Source organism: Alternaria hordeiaustralica (assembly GCF_023758085.1).
Source record: "Alternaria hordeiaustralica strain BMP 2776 chromosome Unknown scaffold_2, whole genome shotgun sequence".
Taxonomy (NCBI): domain Eukaryota; kingdom Fungi; phylum Ascomycota; class Dothideomycetes; order Pleosporales; family Pleosporaceae; genus Alternaria; species Alternaria hordeiaustralica.
In genome coordinates, this window is record NW_026056774.1 from 1,081,996 (window position 1) to 1,106,964 (window position 24,969).

The 24,969-nt window shown below is 52.1% G+C and overlaps 12 protein-coding genes across 12 annotated transcripts; 7 read left to right on the forward strand and 5 right to left on the reverse strand.

Annotated features, from left to right (window-relative positions):
- Nucleotides 1-1,185: 1,185 nt before the first annotated feature.
- On the forward strand, nucleotides 1,186-2,008 carry J4E84_001817 (uncharacterized protein; the record flags this gene model as incomplete). Its single annotated transcript, XM_049384447.1, has 2 exons — nucleotides 1,186-1,355; nucleotides 1,414-2,008. The coding sequence occupies 2 exons, from the start codon at nucleotides 1,186-1,188 to the stop codon at nucleotides 2,006-2,008; spliced, it is 765 nt and encodes a 254-aa protein (XP_049247803.1).
- Nucleotides 2,009-2,601: 593 nt separating this feature from the next.
- J4E84_001818 (uncharacterized protein) lies at nucleotides 2,602-3,198 on the reverse strand (the record flags this gene model as incomplete). The annotated part of the gene is made up of 1 exon (XM_049384448.1): nucleotides 2,602-3,198. One exon carries the CDS (start codon nucleotides 3,196-3,198, stop codon nucleotides 2,602-2,604), a length of 597 nt encoding a protein of 198 aa, XP_049247804.1.
- A 1,101-nt stretch (nucleotides 3,199-4,299) lies between these two features.
- Nucleotides 4,300-4,935, forward strand: J4E84_001819 (uncharacterized protein; the record flags this gene model as incomplete). Its single annotated transcript, XM_049384449.1, has 2 exons — nucleotides 4,300-4,676; nucleotides 4,722-4,935. 2 exons carry the CDS (start codon nucleotides 4,300-4,302, stop codon nucleotides 4,933-4,935), a joined length of 591 nt encoding a protein of 196 aa, XP_049247805.1.
- Nucleotides 4,936-5,034: 99 nt separating this feature from the next.
- J4E84_001820 (uncharacterized protein) lies at nucleotides 5,035-6,804 on the reverse strand (the record flags this gene model as incomplete). Its single annotated transcript, XM_049384450.1, has 1 exon — nucleotides 5,035-6,804. The coding sequence occupies one exon, from the start codon at nucleotides 6,802-6,804 to the stop codon at nucleotides 5,035-5,037; it is 1,770 nt and encodes a 589-aa protein (XP_049247806.1).
- Nucleotides 6,805-7,589: 785 nt separating this feature from the next.
- Nucleotides 7,590-8,617, forward strand: J4E84_001821 (uncharacterized protein; the record flags this gene model as incomplete). Its single annotated transcript, XM_049384451.1, has 2 exons — nucleotides 7,590-8,153; nucleotides 8,219-8,617. 2 exons carry the CDS (start codon nucleotides 7,590-7,592, stop codon nucleotides 8,615-8,617), a joined length of 963 nt encoding a protein of 320 aa, XP_049247807.1.
- Nucleotides 8,618-8,664: 47 nt separating this feature from the next.
- Nucleotides 8,665-9,642, reverse strand: J4E84_001822 (uncharacterized protein; the record flags this gene model as incomplete). Its single annotated transcript, XM_049384452.1, has 1 exon — nucleotides 8,665-9,642. The coding sequence occupies one exon, from the start codon at nucleotides 9,640-9,642 to the stop codon at nucleotides 8,665-8,667; it is 978 nt and encodes a 325-aa protein (XP_049247808.1).
- A 1,123-nt stretch (nucleotides 9,643-10,765) lies between these two features.
- On the forward strand, nucleotides 10,766-12,334 carry J4E84_001823 (uncharacterized protein; the record flags this gene model as incomplete). Its single annotated transcript, XM_049384453.1, has 1 exon — nucleotides 10,766-12,334. The coding sequence occupies one exon, from the start codon at nucleotides 10,766-10,768 to the stop codon at nucleotides 12,332-12,334; it is 1,569 nt and encodes a 522-aa protein (XP_049247809.1).
- A 363-nt stretch (nucleotides 12,335-12,697) lies between these two features.
- Nucleotides 12,698-13,143, reverse strand: J4E84_001824 (uncharacterized protein; the record flags this gene model as incomplete). The annotated part of the gene is made up of 2 exons (XM_049384454.1): nucleotides 12,698-12,996; nucleotides 13,134-13,143. The coding sequence occupies 2 exons, from the start codon at nucleotides 13,141-13,143 to the stop codon at nucleotides 12,698-12,700; spliced, it is 309 nt and encodes a 102-aa protein (XP_049247810.1).
- Nucleotides 13,144-14,886: 1,743 nt separating this feature from the next.
- Nucleotides 14,887-15,715, forward strand: J4E84_001825 (uncharacterized protein; the record flags this gene model as incomplete). The annotated part of the gene is made up of 2 exons (XM_049384455.1): nucleotides 14,887-14,956; nucleotides 15,006-15,715. 2 exons carry the CDS (start codon nucleotides 14,887-14,889, stop codon nucleotides 15,713-15,715), a joined length of 780 nt encoding a protein of 259 aa, XP_049247811.1.
- Nucleotides 15,716-17,739: 2,024 nt separating this feature from the next.
- On the forward strand, nucleotides 17,740-18,375 carry J4E84_001826 (uncharacterized protein; the record flags this gene model as incomplete). The annotated part of the gene is made up of 1 exon (XM_049384456.1): nucleotides 17,740-18,375. The coding sequence occupies one exon, from the start codon at nucleotides 17,740-17,742 to the stop codon at nucleotides 18,373-18,375; it is 636 nt and encodes a 211-aa protein (XP_049247812.1).
- Nucleotides 18,376-19,681: 1,306 nt separating this feature from the next.
- On the forward strand, nucleotides 19,682-20,981 carry J4E84_001827 (uncharacterized protein; the record flags this gene model as incomplete). Its single annotated transcript, XM_049384457.1, has 2 exons — nucleotides 19,682-19,963; nucleotides 20,016-20,981. The coding sequence occupies 2 exons, from the start codon at nucleotides 19,682-19,684 to the stop codon at nucleotides 20,979-20,981; spliced, it is 1,248 nt and encodes a 415-aa protein (XP_049247813.1).
- Nucleotides 20,982-21,593: 612 nt separating this feature from the next.
- J4E84_001828 (uncharacterized protein) lies at nucleotides 21,594-23,446 on the reverse strand (the record flags this gene model as incomplete). The annotated part of the gene is made up of 4 exons (XM_049384458.1): nucleotides 21,594-21,848; nucleotides 21,897-22,161; nucleotides 22,344-22,616; nucleotides 22,851-23,446. 4 exons carry the CDS (start codon nucleotides 23,444-23,446, stop codon nucleotides 21,594-21,596), a joined length of 1,389 nt encoding a protein of 462 aa, XP_049247814.1.
- Nucleotides 23,447-24,969: the final 1,523 nt, after the last annotated feature.

A 24,969-nucleotide genomic window follows, 5' to 3' on the forward strand; every position in this document is an offset into this window, starting at 1 on the left:
TTCTCTCTCCATTACTTGCGCGTGTAATCAACATACATATGGAGGTAGCACCGAAGTAGCAAATGCGTAACGTCGAATTGGTGTAGTCAGGTTCAATCATCGTGTCGAGCTGCTGTGTCAGCCCTGTCCCTAATCAGCCACATATTCACTCGCTCCTCTTATAGACAGGTTCGCATGTCTGGTAAGCATCATAACCCTTACTTCGGTTCACCGGTGGCACTATATAACATTCACCAGCCACAACACCCGTGTCCAACGCTATCTCTGCCTGCGCGCCTGACAGAAAGCTCAGGTGAAGAACTAGAAGTGGTGCCCCGACATAACACCCGTTCCGACATTCAAGGTGTCGAAGCATCTTTGCGGATGTAACAAGTAGTTAGGTTGCCCGACGGGCCTGTCATTGCGCAGACGGAAATCGGTTGCTATCCTTCAATGACAAGTCACGGTCCTCCATATCCCCCGTTTACGCAGTACGGGTATCAGCAGACACCGATGCCTATGGTATATGGCTCCCCAGTACTTTAAGGGGGTGTCTATGGCTACAACGCCCCAGCCTACATGACGCCATACCCTCCAATCTTCTCGACACCCTACCATGTGCCGCAGTCGTTCTCGCATTCAGATTAGACCACCACAGTGCGTCCTGCTCGTTACCTTGTCGAGGATGACTCTGACTCTGAGCCTGATGTCTTTAGACCAAGTCAGACCAGAGTGCGCCCTGCTCATCGCGTCGTCAACGCCTTTGACTGATGGTATATCGCCTTGCGCGCTATTTGGTCTATCTGCAGAACCATCGCAAACTTTGCCAGAGTATGGGTACTCCAGTCGCATCGTCTCCATCAGCAGTTACGATGTAAGCTGTAGCTATGTATGGACGTAAACAGTCACAGTCCCATCAAACCCAGAGCAAGTGTTGGCGCAGCTATCAGTACCATGCAGACTGCCACCGCACAGGTGTGCTTTACTCTAACTCAGCCGGTGATCATTGATCTAGCATGAACAACCAGACAATCGAGGAGCGCTTGAACGCGACGGTCCCAGTACCCAAACCACAAACAATGGACATCAAGCACGCGATTGGAATAAAGCTTGCGATTTTCTCCTGCACGGAGCTGACCAGATTCACACTCCCGAAGTCCGCTCTGAACCAACGTGCAACCGAGCCAATACTACGACGCCACCAGCATGACTGGAAACGATATCAAAGGGAAGTTCCAACGAAGGTCAGCAAGCCAGAAGGAACGTGCGGATGAAGTGACTCAGTTTGTGGGAAAGTTGGCCAACCAGAAGGAGGAGTTGGACAGAATGGTTGCCCAGGGTCTCTTAGACATCAAATCAGAGAACATCTACGTAAGGTATGCTTCCCGAATGCATTACCACGATCTAACTTACAACAAAGGCCAACGTGACCAGCCTCGACGATATTGGGCCCCTGGGTTCCTTCGAGGAGTGGACGATGAAACTAAATAACCAGTCTTCCGCCGCCCCAGAGGGTACCACTGCGCTAGTTCATATAATCGTTCCACCAGCCAGGAAGGCGCGGGCCGCCTCGGTCCTCCTGCAAGACGCTATTACCGAATTGAAAGGACTACCCAAGTACACCGACTCCATTTTGAAGAATGAAGAGTTGGAAATCACGCAACGTTACGAGATGCTGGTAGCAGCGGATGATTGGTACGGCAGCATGCTAATCCAGGCGGCTGAGCTTTATCTGGAGCCAGCGGAGAGAACAATCAGTGCCTTCATCGACGCATACAAAGAGCAAGGAAAGGACCTTGATCAAGATACCCTGCAGGAATTCGACAACCAAAGTCCCGAGCAGAAGATACGGATGATGTTGGATCACCGGGTCGCTACTTTCGCAACCACTGCCGATAATCGCGAGATATCAACCTTTCGCAAAAATATCCTCATGCTGCTCATGTTTACACAGAGCAGATGGAAGTCAGAAATGGAAGACTGCCTTAAGGAGCTTCGTAGTGTTCTCCCCTTAACCGAGACCATCTAGTCAGGAACGGAGCGGATCGTTGGAGGAATGCCTTGCGGTACCATTCGTGTGTCAGCGTACAATGAAATGAGAGATCGTTGAGTCAATCGAAAATGTCGGATACAATGGGTTGATACGAGGTTACCGCATACGAAGCATTAAATGTTAACAAGTGAGTGATGTTTGAGACAATGTATGCTTCAGGCCTAAAATTTATTTTTTGGTTCCATGTAACTTCGACATATACCCGAACCCGGAAGCACACTGAAGATACCCTGTATACCTAGTCGCATAGACAACCAGTGAAGCCGTCTCATGACCTACATTCTTATGGCTCGACTATCCATCGTTGAGCTAACGTAGAAATCATGCGCAAGTTCGACGTGCTAATAGAGAATGAGCCGATAGAGTACATCAGCTCTATTGTCATGAGCTATCTTCCACCGTATATTGTTGGTTTCCATTAGCTTTCATCTCATGTACAATTAGATTGCTTCTTTGTTGTTAGCAAACACATTTGCCTTATATAGATAGTATTGCTCGTAGATAAGTCAAATTATCATCTCATCTTTCTTCAGATCTATCTCTCCAAGATACATCTACCTAGACTGTCCTCATCGAATGGTGTCGTGTTGTGACCAATGACTGGCTCGCCGTGTATGAGCTCGATTTCGAAGGCGTGGCGATATCTCGTCCCACCACTTGGGGTCGTTCGTATCAGACCCTGTGATGTACATAGTTGACGAAGTCATTTGCTTGACTTGGCCCGGAGACCTCTTCGAAATATCAATGCTGTTCCATTGCATCTCGCCAAGCTCTTGGATTATCTGTACATGGACGTTATGCCACGCTTGCACTGTTTCGTCGTCTTGGATGACGGCGTTATTGAACTCCCAGGCGGCTTCGACGTCCACGATCTCGACGTTTATGTCATCGCGCCCCCGGCCTGTCAGCCGCTCCAGGATCTTTTGTGCTGCGATAGCCCAGTTGGCGTGGGCATCTTCCACCGAAATGTCGGCCAAGACGATTATAGTCTTGTTGTACTCGCTGTCCGGACCGGGTGTCTTGAACGGTTTTCGGATGACTACTTCGACATCGTAGTAGCGAACCGAGGCTTTCCGCAGTGTCTGGTGAACTTCAAGCATAAGGCCGCCGGCTAGCCACTCGCGGAAGCCTTGATGCCGAGTTGTGTGTACTGGTAGTCGTGGCATGCCGGGAGAGCATACGCGATACGATGATGTCGTATGTAGAAGAGGAAACGGTGTCATCGTGGTTAGATGGAGGAGGGGGTTGTCTGGAGACTGCGCGAGACGCCGCAGCTGTCTCCGATGGGCTTGTGAAGTAGTTGCGTAGTGTTGAGACCAGTGAAAGCTAGGGGAGTCTAGCGATTTTGCGCGGCGGGTTGAGCGTGGTCGGAAGAGACCCGACCCGTTGCTCCGTTGTCTCTTATGGTCGCTCATGGTGCGTCCCCGTAATTGACCCCACAAGTTGTAATGGTAGCGGAGTTGTTACCCAGGGTTGGAACTGGGGATCTCAGGCTGGGGAGATTGATCAATCCTCGAACGCAAAGCTTTATTGGTCTTGAGATCGTTTGGGGAAGCCATGGCTCTGGGGCGCACGAGCGAATCCCACGTTACCAAGGCAAGTACGGTTGGAGGTTTGTCATTTCCGCTATTGCGCCAGGTCAATTTGCGCGGCTTCGCCTTCCCAATGCCAGTGATCACGTGGCGTGCTGTGGTAGCCGTGAGTCGTACTTTCCTCTCTCACCGTCTGCCACCCCGCACCCGTCCTCCACGACAGATCCATGGATTAACTTCCGACGCACTACCTGCATCTCACACAGTGATAGGTCAAATTGCATGATGGCAAGAGCATACCGTTTGCAGACCAGTCTCCGTGGGCCCAGCGAGACAGCGAGCTCTCTAATCAATTTGTGCCCACGTTGTACATGCGCGCATATGTCGACAAGCAGGGCAATCCTCCCAGCCATCAGGATCATCGATCACCTACGCCTATACATCTCCGGAGACCCTTGATCAGCCCAACAGAACGCTACCATCGACAGCCAGACTCGTGGACACACCAGCCCTGCTGAGATCAAGCAAGATCGTCACCGCTACCTTGGGCGCCAAATTCGTGCCGAGCGCATTGAAACGTTTTGCGAGGCGGTAGATCGAAATCTGCTCCAACACAGCCCTGACAGTGGCAGTAGCCAGTCGGTCGTGAACAATCCCTTCAAGTATTTTGGGGTCACCAGCCACCCTCATCGCCGCATGAACCAGCATGCTTCGCAAAAATCTACCGACCGCATCATGGCGCTAGTCACCAACGTCGGCAAATATTTGAAGTCTGAAGGATCGATAACACGCAGCTACGAAACCAAAAGCTACACAATCTGCCATATGGCGGACGAAATGCAGTGTCGGCTGAGCGAGGAAATCTTCTGCCGAATGGATAGAGGATACTATTACACCGGCCGGGGCTCCAACATCGCAAAAGCTGGTTCGGCGAGCTCTGGTGACTTGGGTGAAACCAATTTCCGCAATGGCACCGAGCAATGGGCAGCGTGTATCGACTGGCGAATGAGACACACAACTTATCTTGACAACATAACACAAGAGATGAACGTGGACTTGCCAAAGTACCAACAAGAAGTCCAGCGACTCGTGGGGGCCCAGGCAGAGCGCCAGTGAGATGAGGCGACTGCTGAAATCAAAGTCGTGACTGCGTCCAGGCTGCCCAATGAAAAGATCGCCACTGCGACTACTGACATGAACCGTGAGCATGAGCAAGTACTACGTACGGTGAGCGACAATGGCGACCGGCGGCTTGTCTATGGCTCTGCATACGCGGCGATCGAACGGATAATATTGGACGAGTCTGAGAAGATCAAGCGCGAGCTGGACGAGGAAGACGAAGTTCTTGTTGAGGCGTCGTTTGTGGTGTGAGATTCGATATCTTTATCGCGATCACATCGCCTACCATCTAGTATGCTGAACGATACTTCTCATCAAACTACGAAACAATCATTCACAGATCCTGTTTCATCACCCCAAAACCTTAACCATGGCTTCCCTCCACTTCTCGCCCCATCTGCCCATCGCATAAAGCGCCATACACCCCGTGACCACACTCCAAATGCCCAGAATCGTCATCAACCATCCATTTCCTATTGCACTCAATATCGGCTCCGCAACTATCGCGCCGGTGAAAGAGAAGATGTTTCGCACAAAGTTATTCAGTGCAATTCCAGACGCAGCGCGTCTGGGCATGAACTCCGTGAGCATGGTATTGACCAACGCGAAAATAAGCATACTGCCAATGCCAAAGAAGAAGTTACTAATCATAGGTACGATCCAGTGGATACCCTTCTCCGCGGTCCAGCCGTAAACGATGAGAGCCGAAGGCCAGAGAATAGCAGCGATCCACGCATTCTCCTTCATCCGATCTTCAGGGCGGAAGATGAGCTTGCCCCTGTCGTCGTAGCGGCCTGCCTTCCGGGCTTCGCGGTGCATGATGCTGTCGATCCATTTGCCGCCAAAGAGTGAGGCGAGGAGGTAGCCGACAGAGTTCGGGATGTAGAGGAGGCCGATTATGAGGGTGGAGAAAGAGTAGGGTTGGGCGGCGAAGGTGGATTGGATGCTGATGTTGAGGATGTAGAGGCAGCCGAATGTTATGCTGGCGTAGTAGACGGTTAGGAAGACGGGTGGGAAGCGGAGCCATGCTATGATTCGCAGTGGATCGATGAAGATGTGGCGTAGGTGTAGTAACATGCTCTTAGTCTTCTGGACAGTGGAGGCACGTGTGGTGCTTCTTCCGAGCGTTGTACTTTGTTCTTTCCCGGCATCGTTGTTGGGTAGGGCTGTTGGGTCCGCGGAGGGTTTCTCTTTTCGATGCAGGGTCTCCGGAAGAGCAAATATGATAAATATCAATGTCAGCCCACCGTAGATGACAAGGAACCATTGTGTTGATCGCCAGCCTAGTCCTGACCCCAAAGCGCCACCGATAATGGGCGCGAAGAGAGGTCCACAGAGTGGTCCAAGGTAGAAGATGCCCATTGCCCTTCCGCGCTCTTTCGTCTCCCAAACATCAGCGATAGTCCCTGCGCCTACAGCCTGTACGGATGCCGCTGCGCCTCCAGACAGAACACGGAAGACGATCAGCATAGCGATGCTTGTGCTGATCGCAGAGAGAATAGCGAACAATACGAAGAGTATGAACGAGGTGATGTATATCGTACGTCTACCCAATCGTTCAGAGAAGGAGCTCCACCACAACGGGAAGATGGACATGCTAAGCATGTATACAGCAACGCTCATGTTGGTAACCGTCTCCGTTGCATTGAAAGCTACGCTAATCTCTTGCAACACTGGCATAACGATTGCGCTACCCATCGGTGCTGCCATGGCACAAAAGGCGACAATGAATGTCAGAAGCCATTTCGTTTGCCGCGCGTAGTGTTCTGGGTTCTCAACCTCTGGGATGAGCGCGAAGCGCGCAAGGAGTCCACGGCGCTGTGATCGTGGGACAATGACGGCATCGGGTAGAACTGAGGTGGTTCTTGCCAGAGTAACTGGACGTTGTTTCGTATTCGATGTTCTCGGCTGGTCGGCATTGGTGGAGTGCGTTGAAGCCGTTGACGCTCGTGATGACGAAATTGACATTGTGTCGTCGTTCCCTTGGTTGCTTGTTTCTAACATATCTTTTTCCGATATTTCTTCCTGTTCTAATTTCGTCTCTTCTTCGATGCCTCGGTCCGGCACATTCTCCTGTTTCAACATCCCGGAAGGCGATCTTGCCTTCTCGTCGTCTGCCATCATTGCCCGTTGCAAAAACGACAAGAAAGAAAGAAAGCCAAGTAACGCAACGACCCGATCTTCACAAGGTTATGTCAATCGACAGCTTGCATTGATTTCCGCGTGCACCTGCTCTTTTCCGTATGCGTCGTAATACCTCGGTTGTCGACAGCCGCTATCTCTAGCTCTTCAGCATACTATCAACGCGTACCTGTACGCTATGTACACCGCAGCGTGTCCTCAACACGGGGAATGTGGGCGAAGAAAAGTCAAACCAGGCCATGACTCCAGACGAAACCCAGCGAAACGCAGTTGTTGAGGGATAACTAAGCAGAAGTGACTGCCGAGACAGGCGGTTTGCCATGCGGAAACAAATCGCATTAATTATATCCGAAGCAAGGGTGGGCCCAGTAGGAAGCATGCTTGCGATCCGGGTAATTGGAGCTTCACGGCACGGGATGTGCCAGGTTTAGATCTGTCGTATCTGTCGTGGGGCCGCAGCGAAGTCAGCCCGTTCGATGCTTATGTGTGTGCATCTGCCAGCGAAGTGCAAACACCCTTGAGGTTGACAGCGCAAGATCCGATCGCATCTGCAAGGCCGTTATCGTCACATCTGGCGTTGTCGCACGAGCAAGTTTTGGCGGGGTAAAGATGGGTTAGCTCAAAATGGCTTGGAAGGGCCCATCGTGGCCTCGGCTTCCTCATTCCGTCATCGTCGAGAGCTATCCCACGACACTATCAAGCCATTGGCCTTCAATACGAACCCAATCGACCTCGCCATACACCACAATCTGATTGCCCACGTCATGGCAACCCAGAACCAAGACCGGCTCCGAACACACTTCTCCTCGACTCCCGACAAAGAACACAACAACCGCTGGGACGACCTATGGAGAGATTCTACATTCCTACCTTGGGATCGCGGTCATGCGAACCCCGCATTGATTGACCTGCTGCAAGAGCGTGGTCGCCCATTGTCGTCCCCAGACCCAAATCCTTCTCTCGGCGCACCACCACCAAACAGCGAATCGGCGGGTTATGCGTCACTCGCTGGACCTTTACGAGACGATAAGAAGAGGAGGAGGGTGCTTGTGCCGGGATGTGGAAAGGGATACGATGTAGCGCTCTTCGCGGCGCATGGATATGACGCCTATGGGCTGGAGGTGTCCTCGCATGCTGCTGAGGCTGCGAGGGGTTATCTAAAGGACGCTGGCAAGGGCCCGTTGGAAGGAGAATACAAGGTGGCGGATGAGAAGATCGGTAAAGGGACGATGAATGTTGTATGTGGGGATTTCTTTGAGGATGGCTGGTTGGCAGATGTAGAGGGATGGGAGGGTGATGAAGGATTTGACATTATCTACGACATTACGGTGAGCAGAGTCCCAGACGTGCCTCGTGAACATTGCCTGGTGTTCTGTACTGATGCGATGAGTAGTTCCTCTGCGCGCTCCCTCTGTCGCTAAGGCCAAAGTGGGCATCTCGAATGACCACGCTTCTCCGCCGCCCGACCGCGAACTCTCCGTCTACGGGTGGTGTCCTCATCTGTCTCGAGTTTCCAACACATAAGCCCGCATCCTCCGGCGGCCCTCCGTGGTCGCTTCCGCCGCTTGTACACACTGAGCTGCTCAAGCAGCCAGGTGAGGATATCTCGTATGACGATCAGGGCGTGGTGATAAAGACGGATAGAGAGGAGACGGACAACGCGCTGGTCAAGATCGCGCACTATACGCCCAGGAGGACCCACGATGCTGGCGTGATCAAAGGTCTCGTGCGAGACTGCGTGAGTATGTGGCGACACAAGGTAGATTGTCCGGAGGAGCAGAGATGGCATTGAGCGTAGCCGTTGTGTGAATGCCAGTATCTGCATTACCGCTCTCAGCCTCATCCAACCTTGCGTAGCGAGTTGTAATGCTCGCCTAGACCGTGACTGTGCTTGTAGTATCCCAGCCAGATTTCTTCCTTCTCTTTGGCCTCGTCCTCGGCCTCTATCTTGTCCACCTGCCCATCGCTGTGCAGCACGCATATCCTTAGACCATATGTCCGAGCCAATGCAAGCAGTTCCAGATGGCCACCCCATTCGCCTGTCTCTCTAATCTTGCGCACATGCTCCGGCAACGGGTCTTCCATGAAGCCCGAAAAGTCGTCCGCGTGGCCTTGGATCCAGTCTGCTGCTGCGTGCCGGACCGTCTTATATGCCTCGGGCTTAGCGTCCGGTCCTTGGTCTCCCTGCCCATTGATGGTGACACCTATCCTCGGCTTCAAGCCCAACTCCCGTGTCTGCAGTTGGTCCGCGACTGCAGCGTATAGACAATGACCATCCGCGCGTATCTCGTGCAGCGCCAGCCCGTGTTTTTGTAATTGTGTCGCCATGCGTTCTCGTTCTAGTTCGCGTGGGTTCGGCGCGTTGGCTGCTTCGCGCTCTGCTTCTGCGATGATGGAGGCTTGTTCGGCGGCGCGACGGGCGAGGCGGGCTTTGGCACGGTTCGGCTTCTTTTTCTTGGGCTCGGTGGAGTCGCCATTGGTGCTGCTGTCTTTGCTATCCGAACCAGCACCATCAACCCTGAGATTGGACATGTCTTCTTGAATATCCTGCGCTTCATCCCCAGAGCTCTGTGTATCCTCTGCTTGCTCCTCCGCATCCACAGCCACTCCATTCTGCACAGCGAGTTCGTGCGCCTGCCGCTCTTTCAATTCGCGTTCAAGTCGTTCGCACTCATCGTTGACACCCTTCCGTGTCTTTTTGCTCGCTTGTTTCTTCTTTTGTGTTATACGGGATACGAGGTCGCGTTGCTCTTTGCGATGCCGAGATTGTAGCGCGTCGAGAGTTTCTGGTTCGGGTGTAGGCGTCACGTCGCTCATTGTGACGGTGTAGGGTGTCGCAGAACAAGGTAGGTAGGGAGGGGAGGGGAGGAGAGGAAACGAGGCAAGGTAGAGACCGTGGGAACTTTGCTGTGAGATCGACCAAACGATGGTGGGGTGGTGGGGAGCGCGACATTCTTTGGCGTCTCGGTGAATGGTTTCGCCGGCACCTACCTCGTCTGGCATGCTTCATCATCTGTCTTCATCCACATACGTCGCCTTTTTCCAAAGATGCCATCATTCGGATGCTCAAGGCTTGATACCAGATCTCGTCTGCGCTTATTCAAAAATAAGAGATCTCGCGGAAACCCACGTATCTCGCCGACTTATTCCCGGTCTCCTTTATGTCGTCACTTCACACTTCAAGAGATGGGTTTAAGCAGGGATACATTTCTTATATCGCTGGCACCGAGATATGACATGTTTCTTTCTTGCTTTCCGTTTTCCCCTCATGTGCTCGACTGGAATTGTAGGCACCCGCAGTGTCAAGGTAGTAGGTTGCCTACCATGATCCCACGCGCCGAACATTTTCGAAATCGTCAGAACGCTTGTGGGCGATATCGAATTGAAGTCGTTTGACCACCCAACTCTAGAATGGCAACAGAGTTTCAAGCGTACTACGATAAGGCCTGGTAGGCTGGAGACATTCGAAATAACTCTCACTTAAGATTCCGTCTTTCGGTCAGCCAAAATGCTCGAATCCTCCATATGAGCGTACAGTGCACTCTCGCATTCGCTCTCTACGCTCGCCTCATGTTTGCAGTTCTGCATGTCTAGATGGAGACCATTAACAACCAGCTCATTCAGAGACAATTGCGGACGAAGCGAGATTATCCGAGCCGTGAAGCCCAACGTCGTACAAAGAGGACCGCTCAGCTACAGCAATATCCTGTGAACATAGCCGGCTCTTACACTACTCTGAAGATAGTATTGCAAACGAACCCGGTCCAGAAGTCAGCTTCACCATCCCGCTCCTCCACCGCACCTTCCTTGGCGGCCGCGCGCCTTCCATTAGGCGCTACCGAGCGCACAGGACTTATCAACACCACCGCTGAAATACCACTGGGACGCGTCATCATCTCACTCTGCCATTGGTATCGATTGGTACCCGACTATCACAGAAATGCCTTTCCACGACCAGGACTGGGAAGACCTGCAGCGCGACTGCGACATCTTCCCTGCCTACACCGACTTCATCTACGGACCCGACGAGCGTCTGGTCGTGACCCAGGAACCTGGTTTACACCCTGCGATATACTACATGAGTCCACCTCCGCCAGTCCGGTACACTAACAGCATGCCTTCACGATCTTGGTCTTACAGGACCGCCGAACGATTCGAGGGGCTTGAGCCTGCAGCTATGAGAGAGGTGCAAAATGCGAACTATGGCTTCGTTAACACCGATATGAGTGGCACACGCAGCGGCAGTACTACTCCCGGATTGGATGTACGCCCGCAGACGGGCAGTCCCCTCTATCCGTTGTTACCACCGCAGGGCGTCCGCACTGTTCACGAGAAGGCAATTGCGCAACGTAGCATGTCGAACGCGTCGCAGCGTCGACCCCAGCCTGGATCAGCAGTTCGCTTTAGCCCATCACAGCAGCAGCAGCAGCAGCCAGTGCGAATGACTAGGCAACAGACGCAGATGAGGAATGCTCCGGTCTATCAACAGCCTGCTGTTCAGCAACAAAAGCCGTCCTTCTTGCGCTCATCATCTACTACTGATATCGATGAGAACCTGGCGCAGGTGAACTCACGTCATCAGCCAGCCATGCTCTCGCCTTTCACCTCACCAGCGCCGATGCTACCCCCGCCAGTTATGCTGCCCCAACAACAGTCATACAGTGCCACCGGTCTGCCTGAGAGCTCTACTCCCAGCCCAGCTTTGAACAACTTCACAAACCCGAGTAAGCAGATTCCTCTTCTCCGACCAGTCGATATACTGCACGATCCGCGATACAACATCCTCCACCCCGACAAGCGTTTGGAGATCGCCAAACTCCTCCACGAAAATGGGGCTGTTGTGCGCGACTCTCGAGATAATGATCTACGAGCGAGAGCTTTCGCGAACATCCAAAATGCCACCATGATTGTCAACCAGTCAATGGCCAGCATGCAGGCTGCGATGGAGTTGCAGCAGCAGAGGGCGCGGCAGACTCAAAATCAGGAGGGCTCCCAAGCGCGGATGGGACAAGTACATCAGACTCAACAGCCTCAGTTCCAGCCTCAAGCTCACCAGGTATATGCTCAACCCCCGCTTCAGCCGGGCATCACACCCGTGCAATCCTCCCCGTCGTCCCCGGACCCATACTACACTATTCCTCACACTCCTCAACAGCAGATGTCGCCACCTCAGCCACCCGCACCTCAAGGCTATCCGACGTCGTATCCTCAGGATTCCACTCCGAACCCTACACCGCCGCAACTGTCCGTCCAGCTCCGTGCGAACATCAATCGCCACCTGCTACAGGTCTGGCAGTGTCTGCGGGTCGTGTTATGTACCCCGGATAACCCGTCAGAAGAAGCTGCACAGAACAAGGAGCGCTCAGGTCGGTGGATTGAACAGTTCAAGGCTAGCTTGCCAGGTGAAGGACGCCCGTACCTGATGCAAGTCATGTCAAGGATGATCAAGGAGCATAACGCAGGGGGAAATGTAATGGCGTTGTTGGGGGTTCCTTCCCGACCAGCCTAGTGGCGGTGGATAAGGGCGCGCTGCGGAGGTCACAAGAGATTACATGCTTCTGCTATACAAAATGGCTTGCAAAGAGGAATGCACGACAGTACATACAAGATAGCACCCAAAAGCCAGACTTTCAAAAACACCAGTTGCGACAACTGAGCCCTCTACAGCATGGCGTCAAGAACGCGTAACCGCTGCTAGTGGATGAGTTTAGTGTTGAGATTCTACGGTAATGACAAGATACAAAAGAGCCGAACGCTCTCTGCTATCCACCCATGAAGCTTCCCAAATCAGAAGCTTAGCCACTGAGATATTCCCTTGGTGTGTCTCATTCCTGAAGGTCGCGTGCGAAATCTCGACGTGTACCCAAAGCGCTTATAGCTTTATGCACTTTTTGCCACACTTCTTGCAGTTCTCGACGTTGAACTTCTCGTAACATTGTTCGCAGGTCATCCAGCTGTTAACCATGCAATTTACCAACCTGAATTTCTCATATTCCACAGGAAAGACTTCTTTCATCCGGTCTTGTAGCGTGTCGAGCCGCGCATCGACCTTATTGCGCGTATCGCAACAATGGAATTCATGCTGAACAGCACCACCGTCTGTCATCTCGATGTCCATCCAGTTGACCCTTGAGTTCTTCTGGCCGCCAATAGGGGGGAGGCGGACATGGACTGCATTTGGGATATTGCACATCATCCTGCCGGGAAATTCGTAGCAGTTGGGATTGCTGTAAGCGTCATCTGTGAACCCCACTGCAAAAAAGAGAAAGTTAGTGATTTTGCATAATGCTCGATAAACAAGCACTTACCCATGACCATAGCAACTGAATCGACGAGAAGCTGATGGATATGTGGGTTTTCCCACTTCCCTCTCGCTGTAAAGCACAACTTGGCTAGAACTGAGATGAGTGCATGCGTACCCAATGCGGATGACATTACTTACTCCACTTCCATTCAACAGGAAATGGTTTCAACTTAGTGACTTCTTCGACATTTATGCAATAGCGGGGTGTGTTGAAGGCGCCGCCCTCGACGCACTCTCCATCGCGCTCTGCACAAAGAGCTTTCGTTACATGGTCAATTCCATCTTTCCATTGTTCGCCTATGAAAAAACCTGAGTTGATGGCTGGACGGCCAACCCAGACTTCCACAGTGGCAAAGCCGTGGTGGACTTTGAGTGGGCTCCAATCGCAACATGTGGCGGTAGTCACATCTATCGATGTCAGTAAGTAGATGCCAGGAGACCATGGAGAGCCGCGCCATACCCGTGTATTCAACTGGCGAGACGTCGGTCATGCTGTCGAAGACAGTGGGAACAGCGGCAGTGAGAAGTGCGAGACCAGCGACCACGTATAGGGCCAATGTACTGAATAGTCTCATGTTGGGCGGAGGGATTTGCTGTTGGTATAAACTCGATCTGAAATTGGGATTGGTTGAGTTAGGTCTCGGGAATGGAGTAAAGAGAGTGGAAGGAGCAATTTTGTTGAGTGATATGTACAGGTGAAGGTGACTATAAGCCAATCGGAGCCTGGTCAACGGTTTAGGATCGTAGTGAAAAAATCAGAGCTTCCTGGTGGTAAGGGCGAAAGTTGCCTATGCGGAGCCACGATTCCTCAGACAAGACAAGCCCTCTTAATAGGCAGCTTCACTAGCTGTGACAGCTGAAGTCACTGCTTTACTTCATGCTGCATCCTATATATGGCTTGTGGTTATGCAGTGTCCTATACAGAGTAGTGAGACGACCAGAGATGCAGCTTCCAGTAGCCCCACGAGCGCTACAGTTGTATCGCTACGTATCCCAGACTTTTGATGTCTTCCTGGCCTAACCTTGAGTACAATTAGAGGCCTCGTCAATGATATCGGCTTGTGCGCTCCGCTTTCGACAGCGACCCTTGCTTCCCCGATAGACATGTATCATTTCGAAGCTAGGATCTAGCATGGTGTCGAAATCCTGTAAAGACCCAGAGAACCAGCTGGTTTAATTGAGAGTGCGTACCAAGATGGATTTCTGATGTTGGCACTTTGACTTCATGGTTTCCCACAGTCCGCGACCTGGTGTGAACGGTCACGGTGGGATGCATCATCAGATTGGTCGCGCAAGATCTCGCAGTCCAGCGATACTGTGGACAATGCTTTCTTCACAAAAACTGTTGCATCCTCTCTGTAGTGTGTGTCGGCATCAGGTCAGTCGTTGGTGTTAATAGCTAGTCGAATACGATGAGGAGGCGAATATGGTAAGGCACCCCGGGTGCGTAGACCGTTGGGTCAAGGCAAACTGTTCCGACCCAAGGTTTACGTTATGAGGATGCTCTGCTAGTCAATAAGAAGTGAATAAAGGCGACGTGTGAGAGAATGCGTCGTTTGTCGCTCGGTCGACAATCAAATTACGTATCCTTTAGCGGCCGACGATTACGTCCTGCCTAATGCGGCTAGCACGCTGACACTCAGCCCTTCACCTTCCTTAATGTGCATCTCTCCACAACCTCTTCTAACCCCCTAGAACTCCCAAGAAAGCTTTTGTTTTGCGCAAAAGCTTGTAGCAACATTGCGATGAGCGTCACAATGTCTTCGAACCCATCCACTGTGAATGCTGGCAGGTCTGCGGGCCGGGGCTTTAGCGACCTTCCGCAAGGTACCATACCAACCTCGGCACAACTTGTTCTCAGCTCACAGACGCGTAGAGGTGCGCAACAGGATATACGCGCTTGCCGCGAATGACAAGCAGCGCCTTATTGAGCAGCACGTCAGCCGGCGCAGTGTCACAACAACAAGTGAAGCGTTCTGGGCTGCGCGCGGTTACTACAGCTTGACTCAGGCGTCACGACAAACGCGTCGCGAGTTCCGCGAACTGTACTTCAGGGACCGTGCTGTATCGGTGCACATTCGCGATGCGCAAGACTACCTGGATACCATTTACCCGTCATCTGGCGATTTTGCCGTCGATCGCAACACCATCAGCGCCTGGCTCACCATACGTACTGATGTCGAACGCCGTGGCAAATACGATACACCCATCGAAATCCGTCCCCTGCTTTTAAGCCTTTTCCAAACGCCTGGTCTCGAGTACGAGTTTGTGGGCAAGGGAGGCGCGATCTTCAACGAACTATTTGTTGGTTATGAAGCGGAGTGGAAAGCCGCAGTGGAGGGCGTCTTCAAGAGCGTGGAGCTGAAGGAACCGAGCGTATTCGGTCTGAGGCTAGTACTGAATCCCAAAAGCACAGTGCCTTGGGTCAAGCAGTGTAAAATATCAGTGACAAGGCTACCGCACGTACCAGAGGATGCATTGGAGTGGTTCAGTGCACTCGGACTGGACACGGAGAACGACATGATCTTCGTGAGGAAAGGTGCGCCGAAGTGGCTGCGCGGCGACTTCATCAAGGGTTCGAAGTAAATTTGGCGATATGGGTTTGTGACAGAGACTCGTCTCCGTGTCAGAAGTTATGGTTGTGTTAATATGGAGTTGAATACTGATTTTTGAGTTGACTGCAGGTACCCGTGGACGTGCAGCGTTCCGAGATCGGGTGACAGAAGCACGTGACCGTGACGTAATCCAGGTGCCGCTCACGATGCGCGATGAGCTGCCATGAACCCAAACAACAAGCAGACGCGTCGATACAGACCAGCGCTCACCTTTACTTTCCGGGTCTGCTTCTGTATGCTGCACTTAACTGAGAGCCTGGTGGGCTCCGACGGCGACTGACTTCTCTAGGAGTGTTCCCTCTTATCCATATCCAGGCACAATACCATGCTTTCCACAAAAGAAAGCTGGGAGTCAATATAATACTTATCCTATTTAACAGCAACACCATGCAGATGTCTCCAGATTTAGAACAGGTGATTCCCACGCGGCAAGCATGCTGGCGGCTTCCAGCAAAGCAACAAGGGGCAGCTCGAAACGCAACCCCCGAAAGACCTTACAAAAGCAATCATTCCACATGGACACAATAAGGTATGTACTGAAAGCTACAGAACAAGGTGAAAACGTGATACTGACGTCCTCTGGTCGCTACGAGCCTAGCGCAAGCATACCGCAGATATCAGCCGTCGATCCGAGCGCGCGAGCGGGCTACTCTCCGCAGGTTCCACCGAGCCGTCACCAGTTGGCAGCCTCTCCTTTCGTGGAGTTGATCATTACTCCAGTGTTTGTACTCTTGACAGACCCAATAAGTCTTTCATCAGAGCTATGCAGCCATGAAGATGGGTGCGTCATTGCGGACGCTGACGCCGGACGCGCGTACAATGTTCGAGAATGTTGCTCTGACTCTGTCGATACGAAGAGGGGATGCATTTTGCCTAGGACTACTGCAGTCTGGCCCAGATCCATACTCGGCTACGTCAGGAGTGTCGTCTGTTGTGCGAATTGACCAGAGATCATCTTCGAGGAGCACGATGACAAGCTTGACTATTTCGAGACATTACCTGAGCACACCGTTCGAATATCTCATCTTTTCCAACGAGAATAACCAGATTCTTGTACTGCAGTGATCACACTGGCGTTCTATCGATCCTTCTGCCTTTATCAGACTCATATTCGCACGAGACATAACGCTCCACCTTGCAGGTGATCGTCGCCCCCACGAAGGTGCGCACGATTCGCAGTGCCGCCGAACTGCACTACTGGATTTGGGACGACCAACCGGTCTGGGAATTGGCTGTCAACAGGGGCTTTCTCGCATCATCTGAGAGTTTGGCCTTCACCTGAAGCTTGTGTCCGGATACCAGATCGTGGATATGGTTCTGAACGAAAGGCTCACCCTACAGCACTGGTACCAGGGATGATTGAGCACTATCATCAAATGGTAGGCTTCTTTTTCCATTCCTTTTGGTGAGTGATCTAGGGACACGGGGAGGATGGTGACATGGACTTTAAGCACGATTTCTGCGACGAGACACCAACACTCATCGCTTCTTCTTCATGGTTCGGAGGGACTGCGCGCACGATCTCGTATGCGCCAAATTGTGGGTTCGGATAGCTTTCGGTGCTACGCAAACTCGGTGTCACATCCCTCGCTGTCGCATGCGCCACGGAAATCGGCAAATTAGCGACGCGCGAAAGCCACCTCACGCGAGCCACACTTCCGCGCTTTCCGCACCGCCCCTGCTTTGGCCAATCACACGGCGGCCTGCGCCATAGAAGCCATGCTAAGCTTCAAAATTGCGGCGCCATTTTGATGAGACTTCTGCAGCGTGCTGGTGCGGCTAGTCCTGCATTGTGATGGAGAGCTGCTGATGACATGTGGCTAGGAGTGGCTTACGCACGCCGTGGGGAAGGGATTGGGCAGAGCATATATAGCGTGAAGCCCCCGTTGTGGCTGTGTGAAACGCACCACAATTACCATCGTCTACTACTCGTTTAGTCTAACGTTGTCGCGGTACGGGCCTAGCGCTATCCTGATCTACGAGACGAACGCCACCATGTCATTCGAAACCTACATACAGCGCGCAGACAACTACATCACCAAACAGATCCACAAGTTCGAGCAACAGAGACGCGGAACCAGATCGCCGCCGCGTGCAAATGGATATCACCCAATGCCGGTCCTCCACGGGCAACAGCAAGGCCGGCCGCAGTCTCAAGGTGGCTACCCCGGCAGCCCTGCTCCGCAAGGCGGTGCACCATCAGTGCCACAGGGTTGGATACAGGAGTACGACACAAGGAGCCAACGATGGTACTACATAGAGAAAGCTACGGGAAGAAGTCAATGGGAACCACCGTCTTTCGCCCCGCCGCGCGCCGCTACGTTCCAGCCTGACGTTCGCATGCCCAGTCCATACGAGCGTTTCACCCGGGAAGACGAGCAAAGTCAGCGATGGCGCGAGCGATCCATTTCCCAGCCACAACGGCCAGGGTCTGGTGTAAGTGGACATGGACAGTTCCTCGATCCGAGAGAGAACGAAGGAAGTGGAGGCGGCAGTACAAGCCCAGGTGGCATGCATAACCAGTTGCCACCAGGATCACATTACGATATGAAGACGGGGAAGGTGGTCAGTAGTATGTTCCCGGAGGGTCAGACTCATCACAGCTGGCAACAGGAGATACAGAGGATATGATGTTTGTTAAAGATGCTGGAGGAGGAATCAGAGCGACATACATAATGTCACCGACATGGAGTTCTTGCTTTACGGAAAGGATACCTTCGACGAGTCGATGAGTCCTGGTGTTATGAGTCTTTGATCAAATGTCTGTTGTACAGGCGACTGCGATAGAACTCTTACCGTTGTCACAACACTAGCAACTGTACTGCGCCTTCTGTAACTGAACTTTGGAGATTCTCGTATCCCAAATGATCTCGTAGCCTCATGCCGTAGCTCAGAGTTTGGCTGCTCGCCGCGATTGCCCTGTAAAGCTGCCGTCACTTCATCTCGTGGGAGTTTTCAACACACATCTGCTTTGTGAGGATGTAGAAAGCACATTCGGCTGTAAGCAGGCCTCGAATTGACCTAGGAGTCTACATTGCTACTAAACTTTCCATTTGTCTCTTTTAACAACAATGTAGGCTCCAGAGTGAACGAAGTCGTTCAGACGCTCCCAACTATTTCTTTCTCTTTTGTATAGAATACTGCCCAGCAGACCACCGTATCACAACCTAGTAAGCCGAAAGCAGACAATTAAAGCCTCCCATGTCCACATTCGGCATCATAATCGACTCTGAAGGATATGTAGAACGCGGCCAATTTCTTGAGGGATGATTCGTTCTTGAGGGATGGACAAGGTAGAGGCCGGAGACATCGTCCATAGATGTATCCGAATCTGAGTCTATCAACCACCTAAGTGGCTAATACAAGGGCCACGAGTAAACACATATCACTGCCAGCCTCGTTCTAACTGGAATAGGAAGGTCAGAGCATCAGCGGCGGCATGGAGGACTGACACTTTATCAGATCCTGCTAGGCAACAATCGGGATGGGGGGCCTGGGCTCATTCCGATCTGATAAGAGCCAAGATCCGAACTCCGAGCGAACATCGTATATACTGTACGCAAAGCGCGTCACGGTTTATTGGATATATGCAATTCTCGCTGACGATATTCATACATATGTGTCATTCCAAAGACCCTGAGAAAGCTGTCGATGGGATTGTTGGTGGTCCGGCACCGGGCATACTCAAAACTGAGCATCGAGCCCGTGACGGGGAAGACCCGGAGATAACGTCTTGGACCACTGACGATATTAACGACCGCCTGGTGCGGTTGAAGAATGAATACGGAGTATGTTAATGTCTTACTTTGATCAATTCTTGCTAACAAATTAGTCAACATGGGCGTCACCCACGGACACCTCCGATCCTTACAACTGGCAAGCTTCACGCAAGATCACCATGGGAATTATATTCTCTTTCGGCCAGCTGATACCCATAATGTCTGCAAGCATGATTGCACCGTCGCTTCCTGCCATCGCTTCCGATCTCACCATCAGCGCTTCTACTGCACAGATAACCATGTCGGTATACTTCCTTGGCATGGGCATCGCGCCGTTCTTAATCGCAAGCGCCAGTGAGATATGGGGAAGGAAGCCAATCTGGCTGATATGTAACGCTTGGTACGTGGCCTGGAACACACTTTGTCCTGTGGGAAGGAACACTGGCTTGATGATCGTTGGGAGGTTTATGACAGGTGCTGGTGCGAGTGTAGGCGTAACGGTAAGTGATGAGCCCGAGCAATGCCGATATGACAGTGGCTGATCTTTCGCAGCTGAATGGGCCAGTCATGGCAGATATGTATGGCGAGAACGAACGCGGCAAATCGCTGGCCATGGTGACCCTACTTCCCTTTCTTGGTCCTGCTCTCGGACCAATCATCGGTGGTCTTGTTACCCATTCCCTCCATTGGTCGTGGGTCTTTTGGATCATGAGTGCTTTCAATGCCGTCGTCCTGATCGTTGGGTTCTTCTTGATTCGCGAATCATACACACCAGTCTTGCTACGCCGCAAAGCCTTAGCCGAGGGTGGTAATGTTCTAACCACCAAAGCTGAGCGTGCTCGCATTGCGCAGAACCTTCTACGTCCAATTCGCATCTTTATGACAAGGCCTATCACCTGGCTCATCTCACTGACGGCGACGTTGTCTTTTGCCGTCTATACACTCATGCTCGCTACTTACGCCTCGCTGTGGATCGACAAATACGGTGACTCTGAGCTTGTCGGCAGCTTGCATTATCTCTCGGTTGCAATAGGCTCGACCCTATGTGGTCAACTGGGTGGCCGCATCATGGACTGGTCGTATCGAAAACAGGCTAAACGAACTGATGGAAAAGGCGTCCCTGAGTTTCGCATCCCCTACATGGTTCCAGGAATGATGATCATGCCAGCCGGTCTCTTCTGGTATGGGTGGTCGGCCGAGCGCACACTCCACTGGGTGATGGTCGATTTCGGTGTTGTTATCTTCACGCTGGGTAGCTTCATCGTGAACCAAGCAAGCATTGCATACCAGATTGAGGAGTTTGGCCAGTTCGCAGCTTCCTCTGGTGCAGCAATTCGTTCTGTTTCGTATGGCCTCGCATTTGTCTTTCCGATTTTTGCGCCTGACATGTACAAAAGTCTGGGATATGGTTGGGGTAACAGCGCATTGGGTTTCGCCTCGATTGGTTTGGGATTACCAGCAAGTGCAGTGCTGTGGTTTTGGGGCGGTAGGATAAGAGCTGTTGGCAAGTCAGGCTGAGCGCACAGCGATCGACTACATATGTTAATAGAGCATGGGGGTACGATTGAGGATGTTGAAAAACGGCTGTTTTGAACAAAACCTGAATTGTAAGATAGGTAGAGTCGGAGGGAATACATGATCAAAACGAACGTGTCGCAAGGTCCGCTCGCTATGACGTCATTGCCGTACTGATCCGCCTTCAGGGTCCGATCTCACCTATAATAAGCTTAAGGATATCTTCGCACCTGTTGCCGCTTCACCCTGGCCCAGCTCGTTGGTCCCAAACCACGGTTGTTGAACGTTTTCTTGCGCGTCTCGCTCCCAGCTTTCCAATTCGTGATCATGTCAAATGTATTCCACATCAATCTCGGAATCAACCGTCCCGCCCTCAAAATCCTCTCCGTAATCTAGCTAGAGAGAACATAACTTGAATATCAGGGAAAGCACGCCGTTGAACTCGCCCAACAACGTGCGGTATACAAATAGGTTGGCCGCAGAATGTAACAGGAAATAAGAAGCGAAAAAGTTTGGATCGTCGCAGGGCTCAAGTTTGATCAGCGACAGCTAGAACTAGATATCTGTGTAATCGTTAAGGAATGGCGTACCCGTAAGTAGCAGACGCATCAACGCTCAAACGCGATTTACAGCCTTGTTGACACCAGTCTTGTCGTTTGCGATCTTATGTGCCTCGTCCAAGATTTGGCCCCTCCAGTATATAACCATAGTGGGGCAACGTGCGAGAACCGGTGTCTTGAAGAAGTCTTCGTGCGACGCTGCAGCGGCCATAGCATCTTCGTAGTCTGACCGTAACGTCTCATAGGATGTTACTACCACATCAACTACAGCAAGCTCGTCTGCAGTATGCGCAGTGGAGTGGTACCACAACTAGTGTCCATAGTATATAATAACACTTGGAGGGTTTTCCAAGTGCACCTGGAGCTCCTTCTCCCATAAGGGAATGAGATCGACTTGGACAACGATCAGAAACCCTATTTGTATGCTCACCTTGCGGTCAAACTCATGCAAATCATGCCCTTCGTCCAAAGTTGTCTTGTCAATCAAGGACCAATCACGCCCATGCATGGCGAAGTCTTGCTTCAAGACGGCGTACAATCCTACGGCTACCAGCGTCTTGCCAATACCCATGCCGTATGCCACAATGGTTCCATGAAGGCCTGCCTGCAATCTCTCGAGGGCCCTATGGATAGCATGGCGTTGATGTGGGTCGAGAACGATGGGCTCTTTCGCATTGGCAAGCTCCGATGGTGTTGCAAAATCCATCCCCGACTCCGTTGTGTGATCATCTGATCCAACCCGAAGCCCTTCCTGTATTAGGCTCCACAGCGAATCATACTGACTTTTCAGAAGTGCGGGACTTACGTCCTTTGCCTCCTTCGTCTTCCGTTCTTGCGCTTCCTCTTCGAAGGCTTCTGTTCGTCATCTTCTTTAGGGGCGATGCATTCCTCAACCTTCTTTCTCCTCCAAGTTGGGTTAAACCCTCCAGTCTCATGAACCATGTTCAAGAGCCTGTTTCGAGCATTGGATGGCGGTGGGGCGGCGTCATCGAAGTCTTGGAAAGGTCGCACCCTGAGCGGGTTCCTCCGCTTGAAGTCTGGCGGAAGCATGGTGATGGGTTGACCAACACTGAATACTCTCCGGGTAGGTTATGTGGCGACACCCGCATGCGATTCCAGCCTGTATCTTCTCCAGTCTTTAGTGATGACTGCTTGTAACCTTGACCGGGCCCTATGTGTCCTTCAGAGTTGTTTATGATGTCGAGGGCGGTTGTGGAAGCTTGGAATGACTGCTTCCGGCGATCAAGCTGGGTAACCTGAAGGGGGTAACAGCTACACGAATACTCCCAGCATTAGTAAGGGTGTTGTATACATGATGCCCATGCTTCCCTGTAGTCGATACGCATGCGCTTGATGCGCCAAAGGTCGGGGCAGTTGTCGAAGTAGTCGGTAGGTTGACCGCCAGCGACGCATGGAGGCAAGGCCGGGTTGCGGTGGCAGCTTATTCTCAATCTGCTTCAGCCACTCGGTTCCCGCCAAAATATCCTTAATAATGGTTCCTTGATACATGTTGCTCGGGGCGGTAGACTTCACACGGAAGCGGTACTGTAGGTCTCGTAGGTAAGTGTTGAGCTGCTTGCCGCGCCGAGGTCGAGTGATGACCGGCAACGTGTTGTGGCGAAAATGCTTCTTGAAATAGGCCTTTAGGACTTTGAAAGGAAAGGTACGGTTCAATTCACCGAAGTTGCCATTCGCGTAGTGGTCCTCTGCTTCGAGGCTGAGGATGAAGTCGAACACTTCCCTGATGGGAGGTACATGTGACCCCACACAGTTCGAGTTGGTGGAGTATTGAGTCTGATTGAGAATGGCCGTGAAGCAGTGAATGGTGTTGATGGCTTTGCCGTCACAGCCAAACTTGGAAGGATTGACCAGCGGCCCTAAAGTCATCTTACCCAGGATCTGTCTCATTGAGATTGGCACCTCAGGGTAAGTTATCTCGCGCGACTCTACGGGGTCTAGCCTTTAGTAGGGGGTTTGGGAGCCATGATGAGGCCAGGACACAGAAGAGGTTTTGGCGTGACCTCGATAGAGGCTCCCGGAGTGTACATGCCGTAATTCATAAAGTATTCTGGGGGAGTCAGAGGGGTGAGAAGGATACGTATAGCGCGTCTGAAGCCGCATAGCTTTGTTTAAAAAATATGTAGCCCTCTCAGGCGGCCCATTCGTCGTTTTCAGTTAGTGAAGGAAGACTTGCCTTCCTCACGCACCCTCTCTCAAGCTGTCACGGAGTCTTCTTGGCCCTAATGTCGATACCACGCACCGCTAGAACCCATTATACAGCTCTGTTGCCCCAGCCGTAGTCTTTGCGGCTCATTTCGTACTGCTTTACATCAAAGTCGGCCTCTTTCCAAGCTCTCACCACCGGATCTTGTTCAGTACCGATGGTGTCGCGTTCGTAGGATGCCTTGATATTTCCTTAAGTGTCGAGTTGGACCCGGCCATCTCCAGGAGCCGATCGAGTGCTTTTGCGGAGACATCCAGCATTTCGCTTACGCAACTCATGAAAGTTCAGGTAGAAGCCCACAATGATTGCTCTGACTGCTGATAGCATCTCATACGACGAAGCAGTAAGATAAAAATGACGCGTCATCATCAAATGCAAACCCCCAAGCCCACCCAATCGCGACCCATCGCACTCAGCATTCCACGCCACCTTCTGCGACCGCGCCAGAACCTCGTCCTACCTCCCGTCAACACCTTCTGCACTGCACCCCGCCCTGTAGCCATCTGTAACTAGCCATCGTGCATCGATCCCACGACACTCATCGCACATGATATTCGTCCGGTACTGGTACCGAAGCGTGGCTTCGCACGCTAAGCCCGCCAACTTCGGGAACTCCGACGATCCCCTAGGCCGCAATCAGGCCAAGTGCGCGGGAAGATGGCGTAAGCGAGCTGCCCTGGGATATAATCCTGGTCTGTTAAGGCGATGCCGAATGCATGGAACGGGGAATGTGGGATTTGATGCTGGGCGATGCATGATTGCGCGTGATAATGTGTGATGATGGCCGCGTTGTGCGATCAATGGAAAGTTTCCAGTTGCTAATTCTGCGCCATGGGGTTGTGTCGTGGAGAGGCTGCGCTGCGTTGTGATTCGTGAGGAAGCACATTAGCACATGTCCATGCTACTGCTAGAGCCTCCATTACTCCTCACTCAGCCCTGCCTAGTGTATGACGTCCATAGCATTGATGCCACGCTAAGGTATCTGCCTTACGAACAACCGTTTGGTAAAAGCCCTGCTGCATTGCATCCACGTGCATAATCGGTCGGCTCCGCAGTGTGGGATTCGACGGTGCGGGTTCGATCTGGCCATGTGCCTGTCAAGCTGAAAGCTAGTGCACAACGCTAAAGGCGGTTAGTTCGAAGTACCCATATCGCTCCAGGTTCCACAATCGTTTCTTGATGAGGGGTTGGTTAGTAACAGGCTTGT